We start from the raw sequence: 20,992 nt of genomic DNA, 5'->3' as shown, positions 1-20,992 counted from the left end.
GCATCGTAAAGTGACTGTATGCATGCCATCATCTTTCACTTTTATAACAAGCGATTCGTAACATTTTATGAAATTTTATTGAATTTGAGAGCAGATAAACAAAAGCGTTCTCTAGACTCATACATGATCAATGATTAGCTAGTATAGAATAAAACAGATCAAATTTATTGAATAAAGAGTGTCAACTACAACTTAGATAGCAACAACATCAACCCAGAATCTAGTATCATCAGACAAGTACTTTTTATCCTTGGCGAGTTGATCATGAATCCAAGTGACACCATTCTTGTAGTTGGTAATATCCTGAGTGTTGGGATTGCTCAAACCAGATTCACCATTTCTGTGGCCACCAAACCACTTGTCAACACCATAGAATTTTTGAGATTCTTGTCTTGCCTTGATGTCAGCCTTAAGATCCTTGTTAAGAACAGCACCGGTGTCAGATTTTGAAGCAGGTTGTCCTTTGAATTGAGAGGCAGAAGTACGAAGCATGAACCAGTTTTGTTTAAAGATACCAAAGTTGGCAGCATCACCAGACTTGTTATCACCATAAGCATAATCAGTACTCAAATGCTCGTTTTCAAGCATAGCAATAGCGACATCCCAGATACCACCACCGCTATTCAAGATCTCTTGCTTTCTTTTACCTAATCCAGGGACTTGCTGGGTTCCTCTATCGGTAGTAGCAGCAGCAACGAGGCCAATGACACAGTAAAGAAAGACACTAAAGTACTTCAGAAGCATTGTTTTTTGTTTGATTTAAGATTCGAATATTGTTATTGTTTTTTAAAAAAAGACGGGCTATTTTGCTCTGTATTTATACTCGTTCAAAAAAAAAAGGAAACGCGTTCTTTGACGGGTCGTACTATATTTTTTTGCATTTTAGCTTAAAGATAAATTTGATAAAGCAATATAGAAAAAGCAAATACCATAAACGGTGGCAGAAAAGCATTTTGTAAATAAGATGTGTGGAACATCCTTACATTATCTAAAAATACAAGATTTGAAACAACCTGCTAGAGCCATCATGTACTTTCAGTGATCTTCATTGTGTTGCACAAATTACAATTTATCATTTATTTCTATCGCAAAAAAGAGCAAATGTATTTTATGAATAAAAGCTATGAAAAATAAACAGCAAGAGCCCTAAGGAGAAGAATAAACTCTTATATAGACTGTACAACAGATGCCAGGCACAATAACGTTATCTTACTGTTGATGATCTGCACTAGAATTGTTCTCGCACACTGGAAATTTGAGTGCTGCTGTTTAATTATGTAATCAGTGAAAAGACGGTTTCAGATCTTGCTTCCTGAATAGGAAAAGGCCATGTTATGTAAGGAAGCGGTATAATATTAGTTTAATTTATGTAACACGTTCAATTGTTGTAAACAGTTTTGCCAATGGTGTTTATATTTGTATCACTTTATCCACATTCGCAATTAAACTAGTGTAGGTTTTGCTGTACCTGAATTTTAGTAGTTAATTTTTTACTAAACTAAAGTCGTTTGTTCCATAGATAAATGTACAAGTATGTTGTCGAAAGAAAATAAAAATGAAAATTTGCTTATTTACATCACCACTCGAAATAAGATGATTGGATCTGAGTGTGACCAAGCCATATGCCTTTTAATTTAAATGTATACATCATTTTTAGGCATTTAATGACATTTACTTTTAATTGCAGCTTCCCATCCATTTTTGATCGGCAGTTGTATCTGTGAAACCAACAATATGCTCTAAAAGCCCTGGGTACGTGCTTGATTCTGTAAAAAGATGAGCAGAAAGATATTGAAATGTGGTACAATTGGGTATATTTCTTAAAATATTGCATTTCGTCTTGCTTTTTTAGATGGTATATGTTTAATGGAAATAGTATCATTTTATTGCACAAAACTATAAAATTAGTTTGAATTTGGTAAACAAATTCTGACAAGTATTTCAATGTATGTCATTGTTTGAAAGCTCTTTGGTAGCTTTGAAAAATCCATAGGTATCTTCGCATTGTTTAAAGCTGTACCGGGAAGAAACATAGCCGCCGATAGCAGACGCCCCTAGTTTATGAAGAACTGAGTACACAAGAAGAATGTAACGATCGATCGTATACCTAATGCAGAAAACAGAGATTGATTTTTATCCAGCCCAAAGCGTCGAGCGACTGGCACTAATGTACGCTTGAGAAATAATCCATACAAGATGTTTTCATGTTTCCTTTACTTACAAGTGATTAAGCCTGTTATTACTATTCAATGTTTATTATCTTTTTCTTTTAAATAATTTTCCTCCACTTACTAGCTGCGTAAACACCTATTCTATTGGCATCTTGTTGACACAGTCGAGGTATTATCCATTCCTAACGCACTTGAAATGAGAAAAATAAAAAAAAAAGGAAATCAATTGATGATTACAGGATGTTCTCTTGCTATTCCTTGCTGTAGTCTTGAAGGCATATTTAACTATGCAAAAAATAAAAATAAAAAAAAAGTATTATTCTCTGAAAGGTTTAATTTTGAGAGATGTGACATAATAATGACGGATAAATAAACAAGCGAAAAAAAAGAAAGGCAACAGAGTAAAGGGCAAGGAATGATTGAGCATCATTTGGAAAATACTATTGAGTGCGCAAAAGGACTTGCAAATATATCAAACAGGATTGCAATATTTAATTAGCAGTGTTCTAGCTTACAGTAGGCTATTGAAATGAATATTTTACATGATTTGGTTTAAATACAAACAAGTTAAATGAGTCTATTCTTTTATTGTTTAAGGGATCATCTTTTTCACAACATAAAAGTGTTTCAAGAAAAATGTAAAAGAAATGTTTTTGAGAATAGTAGTTTAATGCTTTTTAATATATTTTGCAAAAAAGAAGGTTTATATAAAAGAGAGAGAGGTCTTTAAAAAGCGTCCAGATGTTGAGAGAAAGGAGGGGTGATGATAATTCCTCTTTTTATGAAACAAAGCAAAATGCGATGATTAAGCCATTCAATTGGATGCAGTGACTCTTTGTCATGTTTTTTGTTTTTTTCTTTGTGATGCAATATCTGCATTTTTCTTACTTGATGAATGAGCAGACCTGAGCTCCTTTTCATACGCGTTGGCATCAGGCATAACGATGCTGTTTAATACTCTGATAGCCTTTAGGGCAGCTTTTCTGGGTTTTACAATATCCACAGATCCCTTTTCATCCATATTGATGACTTCATAGGCATGCTTGGATTTTAAATAATCTGGCATCGTCTGAGGATTCATCCAAAGATCCAATTTATTTTGCAGTAAATGTGTTCTACCAACCATTTGATTCAATACATCTTCCCCTATGTAGCTATAGCGTTCATTTCGACAGTCCAATACTTTCCATAACATAAAAGTCTCTTCTAGCCAAAGATGATTGACAACCTTTATATCTCTGTGACATGTCTCCTTGTATTTTTCACTTTTTTTCGAACCACAGATCAAGTGTGTAGCATTCGAATCCATAAGGGGATTAAAGACAGCGCCTGTGTGGATAATCAAGCGACGAAGGAAATCCCTTGCGATGTTTTTATATCCCGTAATAGAGATTGAAAGATGTTCCATACCTGGAATACCTCCTGGAGGAAGTGGATAGTCCAAAAGCGTGCTCAGGGGAGATAGCATATATTCACGCGCCAAGGTATTTGTCAGCCACCAGAGACTTGCAATCCACTTGCGGTCTTCAAAGGCCTGTATAGCTTCAGGAGTAGACCTGTATTTCAAGATGACGATAGTGACCTGTGGGTTGTATTCTGTCGATACCGTTCCGCCTGCACGCTTGATAGATTGAACCAGTCGAGATTTAAAGTCGTCTTTGATGTGGATTTCAGTGCCAAAATAAATTATTTGATCGATCAAGGTCTGGCCAATGTTATTTGTTAAATGTTCTAAGGTTGGGTATGAGAAAAGCGTGGGAGGCTTGGTAGGATTATATACAATGGGTGTCGGGAATTGATAAGCTCTGGAGTCTAACTTTTCCATCCATCTTAGACTGTCATCTAACCACTGTGGCAATACAACTGGAATGCGATGATCAATACAATGCTTGTATTGTGCCTTTTTATAAAGATAAATTGAGTGTTCCATTATTTAATGTTTATGATATGTTCCATACACCTCTCGGATCAATACAAATCAAATGGGTTATATCTTCTGTCAAGTCATTTCTAATCTGTCCTCCATACTTTTTAATTTCATTTGATATCAATTGTACATCTAATTCAGGAACCTTCAATTTGCTTGTCAGTGCCACCGTCTCTTCACTTCATCAAATGAAACTTACATCTAAAATAGTCAAGACTACACCCGATAAGAATTGGTTAGGTTTACAAGGTGAATAATACTTTGGACTGTCAACAATACGAATAAGATTATAGAGCACAGAGCATGTTTTCTTTCTTACTTGTGAACAAAACCGTTATTTACAGCTACTTCTACCCAAAGAGGCTAGAATACAAATTATAAGCATCTTATACATGAGCTGTCAAAATAACAAAACATACTGTAACTGATTGTATATTGGGTTGATTCAACATGTTTTCTTGAGATATATACAAGCTTGTTTCTTTCTCACTACTTGCTGAAACTGCACCATTACTTTCAAGTAAGTTGCTCAACTAATCCAAATGAGATTACAAAATCGTCCAACTTTTTTTTTTTTTGTATTTACATGAATTCGCGTAGTTGAGTCAAATACAGGATCTATTAAATAGACAACGTTTGTAAAGATTGGCACTGACTTTTTATCATTAAATCGCCTTCCAATCTTTATTTTTTGGTTATTTGACATCTTCAACAACAAAAAGAAGCAATGTGAACAAACTGAGGTTTTTTTTTTTTTTTTTTTTTTTTTTTTTTTTTTTTTTTTTTGGGGGGGCCCCCCACAAAAAGGTTTTTAATTCAAACCATCGATGATTAAAACAAAGAAAGTAAAATTCTTTGTCAAAAAGATTATATAACGAATCATCTTTTTTTTTTCTTTCTTTCTCTCTTCTTCTATCTTTATATCATCATTATGGGATACAATACAAGCATTATATCAAAAACAAAGGACATGCTAACAAAAGTAAAGCCTTATTTACCTGGTATCAGTCGATTTTTGATTGTGGCTACATTTTATGAGGATGCTTCACGTTCTGTTTGGCAGTGGGAGGATCAGCTATTTTATTTAAAGTATATTCGTCAAATACCAAGTGTTGTAGTCAATACATTTCTGGTGCTTAATGTATTGGTAAAGATCATATCCAGATCAAAAACAAAGGACAGGCAGAGACTGACACTTTATCTGTAGTCCATGATCATATTTCCAACATATGTCATATTAAAAAAGCGTGTTGGACTGTCCGTCTTTATCTTAGCCTTCATGACCATGTGCCAAACAATGGCCTATGATTTACTTTTTGATTTCGTAAGTAGCTTTCAGACAACAACCGTTTTTTTTGCTCAAACTCCTCATTAGATGGTGCTCGTCCGTAACTTATCCATCATCGGTGGCTTACTGTTGTGTGTATCAGAGTCGATGCTCTGTCAGCAGTCGAAAAAGAATAGTGCGTTTGCATCACTGCCTCAGCTATCCCCTGTCGAACGACATAAATATTATCAATTCGTAGGTCGTGTCTTGACTGTCTTGTTGTTTATCGGATTTACCATCCATGGAGAATGGAGCCTGTTTCGTAAATTGATCTCTCTGATCGGACTGGCTGCTTGTGTGATGGTTATCGTGGGATTCCAAGCCAAACGGTCAGCTATCGTTTTGGTCACACTGCTTTGCTTTATCAACCTGATCATCAACAACTGGTGGTCTTCAGCGCATCAATCTCACTATAAAAGAGAATTTTTAAGGTACGATTTCTTTCAGTGCCTAAGTGTCACAGGAGGCTTATTGTCCTTGATCTCTATCGGGCCTGGTGATCTTAGTTATGACGAAAAGAGAAAGAAACGATTTTAATAAAGAAAACAAAGCTAGGTTACAATTAACTCTCTTTCTGTTCGAGATGAGTCTTGCGCCTGCTTCATTTGAAACTTTCAAAGTACAACTGGACATTTCTTATAAAATAAAAGGGGAAAACAGAGTATTTAAAAATGAACTTTTACACCCACAAGACCCTTTTGAAACAGACGCAGTTCAGGTCCACTTTGACGTTTCACGTCATACGGATAACCAAGGGGGTTATCTACTTGGTTTCACTATCAAAGCACTCCAATCGATCGAGTTGATTCATTTCAACGCGACATTTTTGGCTGATTTACAAAATCAAGCCATGTTGGCCAATGGTTTTCAAAACTGGAGTCAAGCAAGAGAATTTGACAAGAGGGATAGGATCTCAGCCATCCCTTCTTCTGTTTCTTGGTATACACAATTCAACCTTCAAGGGTAACTGATCTCAAGGACGTAAAGGATGATACTGATTCTTTCCTAGTGATCATGATCTCTTTGAACACTCTGGAGAAAAAGGGATTGATTCACTCTAGCAGTTTCACTCATTTCAGAAACACTAGGAATGTGATTTCCTTTTTTGGACCCATCGCTGAAGAACATGGCTCTACTTATTGGTAACTTTCATCAGAACCAACTTTGTATTCACAAGGACGTCTTGGACCAACAGATAGAAAAGGGGCCAAGTGATTGATCTCTTGCGTGTCTTTACCGCCCAAGGCCATGATGCTCTGGCAGGCATCTGGGAAACCTACCGTGATTTCTATCCAGACAAGCAAGCCATCAAGGGCGATCAGGGACATGTGACCGGCTGGAGGACTTGGTACAATGACGATGGAGAGGTGAGTGATCATCCGTGAAAACATCGAGGCCCTTCAAAAACATGCGTATCCGATCGACATTTTCCAAATGAACGATGGCGATCGGAGACTGACTTTCGATGAAAAATTCCCAAGCGGCATGAAGGCGGTGGCGACCCGGAATCCAGCACGCAGGGTTCAAGGCCGGACTGTGGCTGGCACCCTAGGCTGCTGGATTCAATAGCCGACTGGCCAAGGAGCATCCGGATTGGTTGATTCGGGATCCTCACACCAAGACACTTGTCGTGGCTGGACCCAACTGGGAAGGGGATTTTATGCGGTGGACATGTATGTTTGGGGCACGGGCTTATCTAAAAGAGGTGGTTGATACCGTCTTGCACGACGGGGGATTCGATATGCTTCAGCTTGGTTTTTGCTTTGCTGCAGCCATGATCCCTCGTCAGGGAAAATCAAGAGGTCAGACCATGTGGGAAGCAGTGGATCTCATTCGTGGCCTGATAAGCTAGTCCTTGGTTGCGGTGTGCCCTTGGCCTGTACTTTTAGAAAAGTGGATTATTGTCGAATTGGTTCTGATGTGGCTCCTTGGTGGTCTGGTGGTGGAGAAGGATATAGAGGAGAGATGAATAACGAGGTTTATAGACAATCAATTAAAGTTATTTCATGTTCGAGATCGTGCATCGATCGCTCATTCGCTCATGTCAATCGATGGACAATGTCTGGCAGGATGTTTGGAAACGATCCAGACGTCATGATCTTACGTCACTCAAAAAAATAAACTGACACTGGATGAACGTTATACGCTCTGTGTAATAAACAACATTCTTGGCTCTTTCGTCTTTAGTTCAGATCATGTCGCACTGTATGGTCCAAAGAACATCGACTTTATGCGGCCACTTTTCCCAAGGTGGTCTCACACGTCCAGAGTGTTTCATGATTCGATTCAGCGTCCAAGGATCACGTCAGTCTACAACCTAGGTCAATTTGTCGGATGAAGAGCAAACAATCTATTGACCTGAATCTTCTGTGGATACCCATCTTTTATCTACCTCGGACAGGCTACAAGAGCCTGTGTTTACCATCCTTCTTCAGAGGCCCTGCTCAGAGTACACGAAACCAAGACTTTTTTGCATATCCCATCCGGTCATGATGATCTCATCCTCTTGGGAATCCACGAGCCACATCATACCAGATACTGAATTAGACCAGTTTGAAAAAGAAAAGGATGACATCAAGATGAGCTTTCAACACACAGGCTCTCACTCGATTTATTTTACGCTTGGAGATTGTTTGCATTCGAGTCGATCCTTTGTATCACCCGTCTGTAAGATCAGCAGGTATCAGATCAGTGGATGCTTGTGAATGGATAGGGAGAAGAAAGACAAGAGAAGTGAAAGATTAGTGTTTGTAAATAAATAGTTTTCGGTAAAGATCAAAAGAGAAACCAGTTATGAGATAGAGATAATGAAGTGTATTTTATTAAATAAATGAGATGAATATGTATATGAGTGTGATATTTACAAAAAAGATGCAAAAAGTCTATGGAGCGTATTATTTATAGATTCGAGCGAGGTACTTTGGATGAAACGGCAGAAAACATTTTGGCAGCAGCATGTGTCGCAGCATTCGTCGCTTCATGAAAAGAAGATCTTGAGATAAGAGAAGGTCGACTGGTACTCGGGTTGGATTGAGTGGAAGACTCTGGCTGAACAGTGGGTTCCGGCTGACATTCATCACTGTGATCATCATTACTCGTGCTGCTTCTTCCACTGACCTCCCCTGTTTGATACGTAGGCGCACGAGGAAGGTCATCCAGAGCGGTGTAATAACTCGGGGGTTGCTGTGCATCATCATACGAGGGTGGATTGTGCTTCTCATCCCAGGTGTGTTCACGGGACGTGACGACCAAAGGAACCTCGAGTGTACAGAGTGTCAGATAAGGGCCGTGGGATGGCTCCTTTTGCTTCTTTGGACGACGGCGATGGTTTTTGATGGCAGGAATAGAGGCCAATTCCTCACCACCACTGGCATAACCACTGCCATGAGAGCGACCGAGTGAAAAGATGGAGGTGATGGAAGAAGCAGAAGAGGATCGGCTGAGGATAGGCGAACCAGGTGCTGAGGGAGGAGCAGAGTTAGGAGGGGTAGAAGAAGGACTGCTGTGCTTGGTGTCAATCTGTCTTTCATCTTCAGAACACCACTCGGTATCCGTCGCTTCTGTTTCATAGGCTGATTCTTCATCTTCATCACGTACTGTGTCTTCGATCATGATATTGACCACCAAAGCATGGGTGAGCTTCATCAGACGACTGTTCAGGTCAGCGTTCACCCGAGGACAGAGACGGAAGAGGGCATTGTAATCGGCCTTTTCTCGAGGATTGTAACCTGGCTCTTGACTGGGATAAAAGGTACTATAGCCAAGTGGGAAGAGGTTGTCTGTCTTGCTGAGGATGGTGTTTGCGTTACTGTCCGTGGTTCGATACTGAATACGTTCACGCAGAGCACAAGTCACTGTTCGAACCGACTGAGTCTCGGGACGGGTCAACTGCATCTCGATGTTCAGTCGAATCAGACCCCCTTCACGATAGGTGATGCTGGGCGCAGTAGCAGAATAGCGCAATTTGTTTGTATGTTGAGTTCCTTCATAGGTCTCTCGTAAATCACCCAGATGTGTGCCGTCGTTCATCAGACAACGCTTGATGGAAACATCTCGAGAGACCTGAATGTCACTTGCAAACATGGGTCGATAGATGGCAGCTTGTAATCGATAACGAACATAACCTCGTTTACCACGGAAACTGGCAGGTAAATTGGCAGGTAAATCAAAACGGAATGGATAAGCATATTGACCAGGAAGTAGGGTGTGTGTCAGACCATCGTCACCAAAGAAGTGGATATCTTTTGAATAAAGTGTTCTACTCTCCGTACCTTCCGTGTTTGAAACACTATAACCCGTACCCTTCAGAGTCACCTTACATCGACCTTCTAACCAAACAATAAATCTTCTAATCTTGATTGGCTTATGAACCATCACAACACAATTGCCACTGACAGTGCACCCTTCTGATTCATCGTGAGCTATGCCACGCATGATACCAGTGAATGAAGGATCAAGCTCTAGTGAGATCGTTGCGTCTTCTTTATGTGTTGTTTTTAAATGTGGCATGAAATGACAGAAAATAGAAAAGTAAAAAAAAAAAAAAAAAAAAAAAAAATAAAAAAAAAAAAATTTTTTTTATAAATGCCTAAATTATAAATCAATGCATCGGATTGTGTCGTAGCTGATCAGCATGTTGATTGTTATCACATTTAAAACACCGCCTATTTCTATTATCATTTTAAATTCCATAATTCCGAAATTATCTTTCAAAATGATGTTTAGGCCCTGATATTTAATTTCATAAAAAAAAGACTCTTCTTCTCGACTTGTGCAACCAGGTCCGCTTTGACCTTTTTAGGTTGCCTATCATTCACAGTGAATCATCCATGTTAAGATAAGCATCTATTTTTATGGCTTCTTGTTTATTTCTAAAAAGAAGACGAGAAAAAAAAAAATTTTTTTTATCTTTTTATCTCCCCCTTCCTTTCTCTCTTCTTCTTCCGCTTTTGATTTCTATTAGAATGAAATACAAAAATGAATCTTGTACAAAATAGGTCCACATGTATTCCAAATAGAACAAGAGATCAATCTGATTCCTAATTTTTTGGGGATTTTGAATTGATTTGAAAATCGTGTCAAGAAGCAACGCATTGATTGATTAGATTTGTTTATTTGACTGTGTTTAATTTGTAATGCAGAAATATAAAAAAAAACCAAAAATAAAAAAATGGCACGTTTTTTAGGAGAATGGAATCAATCGTATCTTTTACACCTTGTCCCCTTCTTCTGGATCTTTTGTATTCCGCTTAAAACCCTCTTGTTATTTTCCGCTCTCTTTTCTCTTTTATTTTTGATTGATAAAAGACAAAGGGTGTTTATAATCTCAGTTACTCTTCATCTCTCTTTCTCTTTCTTTAAAATAAAAAAGAAAAAAAAATGTTATCATTTTCATTGTTCTAATATCATTCATATCTTTTTATCATTCATTTCGTAGAATATCGGAACACTTGCCGATTTATCGGAAAAATAAAATGTCGTGGCTTGATTTTAAAGATAAATTTTTTGTTTGTTTTCTATTTTTTACATAAGCTTTCCTTATTTGAAAAAAAAAATTAGTCCGAACCGTAAAAAGGAAATAAAATGACCATTCTTTTTTTTATTTTTTTTAATTGTTCTTTTTTTCAATTATTATAATTTAGTATTGAATAATCGAATGTGGGAAGTGAGGATAAATCAAGAAGCAAATTTATAATTCAATCATAAAAACAAGCTTCAACAAACATTGACAAAGTGTGATGCATCATTCAACACAATCATAATTATTAAACTCATAGAATATGTGTGTGTGTGTGAGAAAGCGAATGAAAAAGATGCTCAAAAAAGTATAAAAAACAAAGAGTGACTAGGAATTAAATCTTTCTTTTGTCTTTACTCGATTCAATCTCTCTCGTTCCTTTCAATTTAAGAAAAAGTAGGCCTCTTCAACATAGTTGTGGTATTTCAAAGAGCAGTGATTGTCCTCTCTTTTTTGAATTTGTCTTTCCATGTTTTGATTGACAGAAAAAGAATGCTGAAGTTGATTAAATTGAAAAGAAAAGAGGTGAATAATGGTTGTAAGACTAAAGAAAGTGAATCAATCGCACTGGACAAATGAACGGCCTCTGATTTATCCTACCCTTAACCAATGAAATCACTTTCCCATTTCATCTGTCCCATCAGCATGAAGTAGTACACTGATTTGACGTACTCAAAGTCTATCGATCGAAATAAACTTTTATTGTTCATTTTACAATAAAATCAAAAGCGCCTTCACTGTCTTCTTTAAATATTCCGAGAGTAAACAAGCTTTGTTTTTATTATTTTGTGTATTTATGAAAAAAGTTTTTTTTATGTATTTACAATGTTATATTTAATATTCTTGGTAAGAACCAAACCAAGGATCATCTTTATCTGGAGGTGGTGAGGTGACAATACTTTGTAGTTGCCATAAAAGAAGCATGACCGTAGACGAAATTGTCGCTGCGACTAATACGGCTGCTATTAATTTTTGTAAAAATGGTCCATATTTTCGTAAACATCTTTTTATAAATGATGGATGATCATTTTGAATAGAGCATGAAGGTATGGATTGATAAAGTGATTCATATGAAGGTGGTGGAAGGTCTTTGGGTATCAAGTAAGACATGTAGAAAAGAGAAAATAAAAAAAAAATAAAAAAAAAAATCATACTTTTCCTCTTCCACCCCACCTATTGACACTGCGGACATTGAATGTGCTGTATACAAAACAAAAAGCTGTAAACATGGATTGAGACATACTTATGAGAATAAGCTGTTCAATTTAACCTTTACATCGCAAGCTTCACTCTATCTGAGTAATAACATTAAATCATACTGAATTACACCCAGTCGTCTGAATAGATGAAGCGAGCCGTGCAAAGTAATGCAGCATAATTCAGTAAAGGATGATGAGTATATTTGCATATTATACCTTTTAGCAGGCCTGATTGCTTACTTTAGTGTGTTATTTATCTAGATTGAATAGTTGGCTTAATTAAAACAGTTGTGTTTTTTATTATTATTATTATTATTAAAGGGCCATTTTGATCATTCAATAGCCCAAGATGCTACAGTAGCCTACAAACGATTAAAAGAGCGATATTGAACTGATTGGACAGAATAATAAAGATGAAACAACGGTTCCCAAAGTAGTTTACTTTTAATGACAGACGTGGATTTGCTATCATTAAACAAAGCAAAGAGCAACGCATTGTTTAGCAGTCATAAAAAATAACCTGAGATGATGAAAATATATTCCCAAATGGGTTGACAACTAAAAAGAATGGGTTTTTTCTTGAAAATTCATAAAAAAAGAAAATGGCACCTTTATCAATTCGTACTCAAATGAATGTAGATGCTTGTATTTCATTCTAAACACTTGTATTGCTTACAGTAATGTAACCAGGTCATGATTAAGTCAATTATTGATTATTGTGTCTTTAACAATTGTTATTTTACCTTGCAGTAAGTTGTGATATGCACCAGTGTTATTTAATCATTTAACCTTGAATGGTTCATTTCTAGATCTAAAGTACATCTTCCAGGATCATGGTTGCAGTATATCCTTTATTCAAATAAACCTTTATCCACATATGCTATTGCTTGGTAAACGGCTGATTTGGATCGTATTGTTTGATTCACTCCTCAAGCCCTCTTTTCAATCTCACATATTTCTCCCCACAAATCAATTACCATAGAAAAGCCAATGCATATCGCTTATCAAGCTTTTCATTAGCATGACTGTTCATGATGACTTCCTTTACTGTTTGGTTACTGACCCTGTAAAGATATTTCATTTTATGATTTCTATACCTTTCGTAAGAATCATACAAGTAGCCATTTTCATTGGATGACAGTAAGGCACTCATTTCCCCCCTTATTTTCATCCATTGTCTATTTTCAACTGTAGATTGGGATCGATTAAATGCAAATAGGATTGGCTTAGATCATCTGAATATAAAAGAAGATCGAGTGTGCTAGAAAAGTGCGGTAGAATGCAACCATTCGAGTACACACCAGGATCTTTGGCCTCTCTATGCCTTTATCATGGCCTCAAATGTGTAAAGGGTCGTTATGACACAGCAAAAAAAAAATTCCCAAAGAGAGTGATGTGGGATACCATGCTTACTTTGCAGTTTAGGCATATCGGATGATTGAGATCATTTACACTCAAAAAGAATACGATTCCCATGATTTCATCTAATCTATTTTGGTACTCTTCAAGTTGACTTGAACAATCTCCCAAAGGAGACTTGGTATTTTATATATTTAAGCATTGTTTATGTACATAACTAAAAGTCTTCATCAAATACTGGAACACCCCATGCAGGTCTAACAAATCGTTTTGTGTTGCTCTTGGAGATATCATTGATTTCTTGAATCTCCTTATCATTTAGTTCGACAAGGTCAATGTTGGATTTGATACGCTACAAATAGAAATCTCAATCATTCGTTTCATCAACGTCTAAGGTTACTTACGTCAGGATTGATACTCTTTGGCAGTACGCTGCTGCGAGTAACGCCCCAGGAAAGCAAGACTTGGGCAACAGATATCTTGTGAGCTTCAGCGATCTTGTTTAATGTGGCATCTTGTAATAAGGTAGATTGGGTTGAACCCAAAGGAGAGTAAGCAGTGACATGAATGCCTTTCGATTGACAGTAATCAATCAACTTGTTTTGAGGTAAATAAGCTAAATAAAATTTTAGTCCATCTTTTCACAACCTCTTATTTCCTTCTTACGGTGTAATTCAACTTGGTTGACAGCAGGAATGATCTTGGCGGTTTTCAAGAGACGTTCAAGATTAGGAATAGCAAAGTTAGCAACACCAAGGTTCTTTACTTTGCCAGTATCCAAAAGCTTTTCCATAGCAGCCCAAGTGTCTTCAAATCGACCATTGACTTGTTCATCAAGATCACGGCTACCATCTGCTCTGAGAGGGATCATGACGCCAGGCTCGGGGTTAAGAGCCACAGGCCAGTGCATCATGTAAAGATCAATGTACTCAATATCAAGTTTGGCCAGGGAATCTTCAAAGGCTTTAGCAACAAGAGAAGGACGACCATGGACAGGTGCTAATTTGGTAGTGACAAAGATATCTTTACGACTCAATCCACTTTCTTTGAGACCATCGCGAATACCTCGACCTACTTCGGCTTCATTTCCATACTACAGCGTCTTTAATCATGCCATCCTTATTTTTTATATCAGACTGTACTTACGGCCATAGCGGTATCAATATGACGATAGCCATTAGCCAAGGCTGTTTTGACAGCTCTGTAGACACTGTCATTTTCTTCACTTGATTGCCAAGTACCTAAGCCTACAGCAGGAATAATATTACCATTGTTCCTAATAAACCATGTTAAGTCTCTCGTCTCTTTTATCCTTCGACCTTTTATTTCTCACAATTTAAAGTTCTTTTGATAAACCATTTTTAAGAAATGTGAGATAACCAATAAGGAAAAATAAAAAAAAAGGGAAAGAGAGAGGGGTATTTATGCGTCAGTTTACTTTCATTTTAGGGGATTTTTTCGGGGAAAATTTAGAAAACTTTCCGCTCGAAAAAAAAAAAGATCAGAATTACACAATTGAAACTGGGAAAAACCTGGAAAATGAATAAAAAGTGATAACAAAGACTGAAGCTCTAAAGAGCACTTGGGGCTTCAACTGATAAGAAAGAGTGAGTGGGTTTTGAGCAGGAACATGTCAAAGTACAAAAAAAAGGCTTACAGAATTTTCTAGCTTCTTTTTTTTTTTTTTTTCACGAATGTAACCGTGTTTTTGTTACTCGGAAATAGGACCAATCTGGAGAATTTATTTTTCAAACGGACATACACGAATAAGCAGTAACAAACGATCTTATTGAAGCAGTCATAGTTTATACTTTCTTAAATAGGCACATCCTAGACATCAAATCTCGTATCGTCCGATAAATACTTTTTTGTCACTCGCAAGCTGATGACGGATCCAATAAACTGCATTTTTATAATTGACAATGTCTAGAGTGTAAGGAGGATTCAATCCAGTCTCTCCATTTCTGTGTCCACCGAACCACTTGTCAGTACCGTGATTATTTCCATTTAGCGCAAGCGCTCCACTCACAAGCATGATCATCATTCGAAAGAGACAGTCATTGAATACACAAAGTACGCTCTTTCTTGGAGAAAGCCTGTATGTCCAATTCTTCTTTCCATCTATACGGCCACATTCAAAATGCTGAGGCGTTGTTGAATACAATTTGTTGGCCGAAAATATGTTTTCATTCAACATGTAACCATTAGACGAAAATAAAAGAAAGACGCTCAATGATTTAAAGGTGTAAAGTTTAAGGTGAATATTTTCATAAATAAAAAAAAAAAGAATAGGGATTGATACCTGTTATGTTTCTATTTGACGTCGATCATCGCGTGGCATCCGTCTGTCACATCCTCCATCAGATGTTTAGCAAATTCAACGCCATCCCTTTCCTGTTCTACTCCAAATACCAAATTTAAACCTTCCATAGAGGTAATAGAGACCCTCATGTCCCTTTACTCTTGTCTCAAGTGCCCATCGAATATGCTCTGTGAGATTCAAATCAGGACTTTGAGCAAATCAGCACTCGAAACGTCGAATACCATATCCCTTTTCCTACTCTCTTTTTTGAGATATAAACGCATGATCCTCCCTTTTGAATAACTCTGTGATCAACAGTGAAGGATTTGGGCCAAAATAGGGATCGTTGTTGAGAATTGAAAAAACATACACTCATTTTGGAGTACGACGCCCCCTTTTTTTTTTTTTTTTCACAAATTCTTTCAGCACACCTATGACCATTGAAAGAGATTCTTCAACGACTCTATCGGAACATGGTTTCCTTTTCGCTTTCAGAGCCTTTCGATTCATTCTCTATTGAAACAAAACATCGTTTGTGGAAGCGGCTTTATGTGGTTGATCCATGAATTGTTGGACTGGGATTTGAAAATACCTTTTATCTTTCATCATTCCTACTCAATCTTTTCACTCCTTGACTATAATTCTCTTCTCCTTGAGATCACAAAGGTAGAGTTAAAATTAGAGAACAAAAGGTTACCTTATTCGATTTCCTGTTTGAACAATAATTTATTACAAACTTTCTGTGTCATTCTGAGTACTACAAAATTTACTATTGATCTCTATTTCCTTTTCAGACACATAATAAGCTGTCACCACAGAATACGGCCGTCTCTGTTTTCAAATTTGGTATAATTTGTTGTAGCCTGTCAAACATGGTGTCCTGTTCTTAGGTGTTAATGAAAAGCATGAAACGAACTTGAAAGACATTGGCTACTTACCGCGTATTTATTTTTCTATTTCTACTCAATTAATTTTATTAAAAAAAATGCCAAACTTTAAAGTAAAAATTATCCTAATTGAAGGCAGATATTTATATCTTATTGAATAGCTTGATATCTTTTGCTGTCAGCATTCTTCTAATCTTCAGGTAAATTACTGACAACAGGAAAAGATATTGTTCATTTAGTTGATACTTCTTATGAAAGAACTCTCACTAATACAAAACATATTCTAAAAGAATATTTTCAAACGGAATTGATTGTATGATCTCATTTAAATAAAGTTGTATTTTATTTTAATTATGAGCTTGTATTAAGACTTATATTTATCAATGCCAACTACAATCAGTTACCGTTTTACAACAATCTTCTTATCAATCAACCTTAATCAATTTACATCATTTCATTTCCTTATGCTAAACCCCCCAAGGGAAAAAAAAAAAAAAAAAAAAAAAAAAAAAAAAAAAGTTTTAAGTTTCAGAACGAGTTTGTGTACTGGCAAGCAGCCAAGTTTAATGTTGTGAAATAAAACAGGTAAATCTTTTTCTAGTATCCCTCACTTTATGATACAATAGCCCTTGGATGATATAACTAAAAATAATATAACCAAGTAAAATCAACAGGCTTTAAGGAAGCAATGTTTTCAGGCAGATCTTGAGAAACAACCAAACAAAGTTGAAGAGAATTCCCCTTCTTCAGATACAAAATGTTCATTTTCACTAGCCTTTCTTCTCTTATGTACTTTTTTTGTCTTACCAGGACAACCTATTTCGCGGATATATAAAAAGAAAAGGATATTGATTTTCATTGGAGTAAAAAGCTGATTCTTACAAACAAAACAGGAACATGAAGATAGGCTGCTTTAGTTTCGTCAAATGATACAACCACTTTGAGACATTTAAGCTTTTTCTTTCTATACTCTGAATAATAAGATCTCACTCCATAAGGACCGTTCCAAATGCTTTTGTTTATAATTCTCGTGAGAAAAAAAAAATAGGATTGCATATTAATAACAAAAAATGACATCGTTTCAGGGATACCGTTACACAATTATCAAATACAATAGGATGATCCTAAAGAATTTACTTTTTTTTTTTTTTTTTTTTTTTTTTTACAGCTTCACCGCATCGAGAATTGAATGAATGGAAGCCACAATTGGCCGACATTATTTTTTTTACCTATTATTTTCTCCCCTCACAGGATACAACAACAAGACGATCTCTGGACGCATTGTTCACCCAATGTGCCAGCACACTAAACAGAAAAGAACACCAAAGGAATCAACATGAAAACAAGTATTCAATTGATACATTATTTACTCTATTTATCAAAATCACCATAATCTTCATAATTGTACATTTTCCCTAGTTACCTTGTATTAATATGTTATTTCAAAGTATCTATTGTTGTAATGTAATAAAAAAAAGGCTTTCTTCCCGCTAAAATTAATTTTGGATGCCGAACATATTATTTTGCACGTTCAAGCAATTGAAGTCAAGAACTAGTCTTATTGTTGATTTTGTTGTTATTGTATATTAATAGTCTTTTACAGTCTTCTATTAATTGGTTTCTGTTATCATTTCACCGTATAGCGAAACTAAACATAACATTCAAATTAGCAACTGTCAATCTTATTGTTCAATAGCTCAATCTTATGGTTCAAAATGGACAGCAAACGAAAAACCCCAACAATTAGATCAAGTAATAAGCATCCGCGCGTGTTGGCAGTGGATACTTCTTGGTGCTTGAGAAACAAGGAGAACCTGGATGTCACGTCTTTTGCAAAAGAATTCGGCTATACTGATCAAGCTAAATGCCATGCCCGTTATAAGGCCATCCTTAATAATCATATTCCATCAGAGAACAAGCTTCGTCTTCAACAGTATTTTACTAATTGGAAAGAGAGACTTCTTTACAAACAATTCTAGACAGAGCAAAGAAGCCAAAATGCTTTGGTGGAAGCTAATCCAAAATGCTCTACTGCCGCGAACAATCTTTTAGTAAAAAACTCTGAACAGCTTTTGGCAAGTACTATATTAGCATCAGAACGACCAACGCCTCCAACATCGGAACCAGCTATACCAACACCATCAGAAATACCAACACCGACATCATCAGAACCAACTTTAGTTATCAATAATGAAAACGATCTTGGTCATTATTTGGTCGATGATTTCGATGTTACAGCTATTTTCCGACGTTATCAAATTCACTCTGACAAAATAGCTAAACCTATTATGCTTGAAAGCAACATCCAAGAATTATTAGCATTGGGCGATGTCCTATTTTTAGCAAGAAACCAACTTTAGCAAGAAACCAACACAACAATACAATGATGTCTTTTTTCACCGAAGAGTTGCTTGATAAACTGTCAATTAATCAATAACAATTATTGCGAAATAAAATTCCAGATACATACCCCGAGTTTACAAAAAAAAAAAGAGTACATGAATGTGATGGACATTTCAACTTGTATTGATCGAAACACTGTGACGCCCAAACAAGCGAAACTTCAATTATTAACGCCTGCTGCTGATATGGATTCTTTAAAAGGGCATATTATTGAAGGAATTGGTGATATGTAAGTGTAGTCGGATGAACAGGGTTTGAATAAGGGCTTACATATCTTTTTTTATTCTGTGGGTATAATAAGCTTACGAAATTACCCTTGGACACGATAGTGGAAAAGAACAAAGTTGGTAAAGTTGATATTCAAACCAGATACTATGAGCCGTTGCTATCACCGATCTTGGCGGACAACACGAAGAAAGTCATTTTGAGATGGCCAAACAAGATGGATGAAGTAACACCTGAAATACGAGCAGATGCGATCATATCAACATTGATCCAATCAACATCTTGGGTATGGTGGGGTAAAACCTGGCGATGATAGTACCGCCACACAATCGCTTTGGAGTCTTTTGAGCTCGCTCCCCCTTACAGCTATCACAACTCTCTTCTAGACAAGATCTAGAGCTCTTTTCTACCTCTTCCCTTCCCTTTCCTTTTTCCTTTTTGACTATCAAAAAGGTTTTTAGCTCTCTTTTATCTGACCCGGGCAATTCAATCCCAGAAGTGAGAATGTGCTCAATTGGGTTATCTTAAATTTAAAATAAAAATACTCTTTAATCGTATTTAGCAGGAATTGTTCACTGAATGAGTAATATGCAGTCTTTCCAGGGTGAGGGAAGTGTAGCCGTTCTCTTCTCTATAAAGTTCCAGCTTTTTTTATTGTTCATGTAAAGCTCAGAAAGGACGACTTGGTTCTTGATCACCTGGATTCCAAAAACCTTTAGTTTCTTGAAAGTAGCAATGGACGAATTCTTGTTCAGAATAGCCTCTTTCTTCAAAGAAAAGACACAACACTCTAACAACTTTAAAGAATCTTCAATGGAATGCACAGTGTTTTCTTTCAATTTTCCACTATTCAAGAAAAGAAATAAAAGGAATCAATTTGAGGGGAAAACCATATCTATATCAGACATTATTACCTTGACGCTTCAACAATAATAATTTCCATACTATTAGACGTTCTCAAACAACCAAGGGCATCAGCGTACTTTGCATTACTACGTCTATAGTCGTGTTCACTTAGTTCCAAATACTTGTTCGAGGTGAATTCAGTTTCACACCTAGAAGGAAATATATTTAAGTGGTGGGTTTTAGTTTCCTTTTTTTTTATTTTACCACTTAAACTCGGCAAAGCCTGTAATCTTTGACAACGATAACAACGATGGTACAATGTTTTCAATAAATGGCGTTCGTTCATGATTTTGCGTTAAAAGAGCCGCATCGCTAAACACAAGGTGGAATGAGGTTAAAATGTATCGGATAATATCCAATAAAGCAACTGCTTTATTACTCAGTCCTTCAATCTCAACTGTCCATAATCTTTGTACAAAAGATTCCGTATTATCATTTTCCAGAAGGTTTGTGATGTGGTCAAGCAACCCGTGACCGCGAAGTGATTTATTTTCGTACTGATCCCGCTCATAATTTTTGTATTGGTTCATTGTAGTAGGATTATCTGATATAAATGATGTTCCAAAATTTACTAGGTCTTTCAGTATATCCAGTTGAGCTTTACGTAGTTTTGGACGATGTAAGTGGTCAGACTTGTGATCTGGTGGCATGATTCGATACTTCTTCTGCCCTTCAGTTAAAACAATATCACTCTATATGTAAAAAGAAAAGAAGAAAAAAGAGAGAGAATGAGTCCTAGAATGCTACAATAACGATTGAATGGGGACT

The 20,992-nt window shown here is 36.5% G+C and overlaps 8 protein-coding genes across 8 annotated transcripts; 2 read left to right on the top strand and 6 right to left on the bottom strand.

The window, feature by feature from the left end:
- Positions 1–192: 192 nt before the first annotated feature.
- On the bottom strand, positions 193–744 carry RO3G_00915 (uncharacterized protein; the record flags this gene model as incomplete). Its single annotated transcript, XM_067655506.1, has 1 exon — positions 193–744. The coding sequence occupies one exon, from the start codon at positions 742–744 to the stop codon at positions 193–195; it is 552 nt and encodes a 183-aa protein (XP_067511607.1).
- Positions 745–3,009: 2,265 nt separating this feature from the next.
- Positions 3,010–4,101, bottom strand: RO3G_00914 (uncharacterized protein; the record flags this gene model as incomplete). Its single annotated transcript, XM_067655505.1, has 1 exon — positions 3,010–4,101. One exon carries the CDS (start codon positions 4,099–4,101, stop codon positions 3,010–3,012), a length of 1,092 nt encoding a protein of 363 aa, XP_067511606.1.
- A 928-nt stretch (positions 4,102–5,029) lies between these two features.
- Positions 5,030–5,962, top strand: RO3G_00913 (uncharacterized protein; the record flags this gene model as incomplete). The annotated part of the gene is made up of 3 exons (XM_067655504.1): positions 5,030–5,245; positions 5,306–5,422; positions 5,474–5,962. The coding sequence occupies 3 exons, from the start codon at positions 5,030–5,032 to the stop codon at positions 5,960–5,962; spliced, it is 822 nt and encodes a 273-aa protein (XP_067511605.1).
- A 599-nt stretch (positions 5,963–6,561) lies between these two features.
- RO3G_00912 (uncharacterized protein) lies at positions 6,562–6,816 on the bottom strand (the record flags this gene model as incomplete). Its single annotated transcript, XM_067655503.1, has 1 exon — positions 6,562–6,816. The coding sequence occupies one exon, from the start codon at positions 6,814–6,816 to the stop codon at positions 6,562–6,564; it is 255 nt and encodes an 84-aa protein (XP_067511604.1).
- Positions 6,817–8,323: 1,507 nt separating this feature from the next.
- Positions 8,324–9,934, bottom strand: RO3G_00911 (uncharacterized protein; the record flags this gene model as incomplete). Its single annotated transcript, XM_067655502.1, has 1 exon — positions 8,324–9,934. The coding sequence occupies one exon, from the start codon at positions 9,932–9,934 to the stop codon at positions 8,324–8,326; it is 1,611 nt and encodes a 536-aa protein (XP_067511603.1).
- A 3,784-nt stretch (positions 9,935–13,718) lies between these two features.
- Positions 13,719–14,860, bottom strand: RO3G_00910 (uncharacterized protein; the record flags this gene model as incomplete). Its single annotated transcript, XM_067655501.1, has 5 exons — positions 13,719–13,853; positions 13,906–14,117; positions 14,168–14,594; positions 14,648–14,777; positions 14,835–14,860. The coding sequence occupies 5 exons, from the start codon at positions 14,858–14,860 to the stop codon at positions 13,719–13,721; spliced, it is 930 nt and encodes a 309-aa protein (XP_067511602.1).
- Positions 14,861–18,405: 3,545 nt separating this feature from the next.
- On the top strand, positions 18,406–18,881 carry RO3G_00909 (uncharacterized protein; the record flags this gene model as incomplete). Its single annotated transcript, XM_067655500.1, has 2 exons — positions 18,406–18,623; positions 18,782–18,881. The coding sequence occupies 2 exons, from the start codon at positions 18,406–18,408 to the stop codon at positions 18,879–18,881; spliced, it is 318 nt and encodes a 105-aa protein (XP_067511601.1).
- A 1,009-nt stretch (positions 18,882–19,890) lies between these two features.
- Positions 19,891–20,874, bottom strand: RO3G_00908 (uncharacterized protein; the record flags this gene model as incomplete). Its single annotated transcript, XM_067655499.1, has 3 exons — positions 19,891–20,164; positions 20,233–20,373; positions 20,429–20,874. The coding sequence occupies 3 exons, from the start codon at positions 20,872–20,874 to the stop codon at positions 19,891–19,893; spliced, it is 861 nt and encodes a 286-aa protein (XP_067511600.1).
- Positions 20,875–20,992: the final 118 nt, after the last annotated feature.

The sequence above is a fragment of the Rhizopus delemar genome, genomic scaffold, assembly GCF_000149305.1.
Source record: "Rhizopus delemar RA 99-880 supercont3.1 genomic scaffold, whole genome shotgun sequence".
Lineage (NCBI taxonomy): Eukaryota > Fungi > Mucoromycota > Mucoromycetes > Mucorales > Rhizopodaceae > Rhizopus > Rhizopus delemar.
The sequence above is the reverse complement of the archived record's forward strand: the minus strand, read 5'-3'. Positions and strand labels throughout refer to the sequence as shown.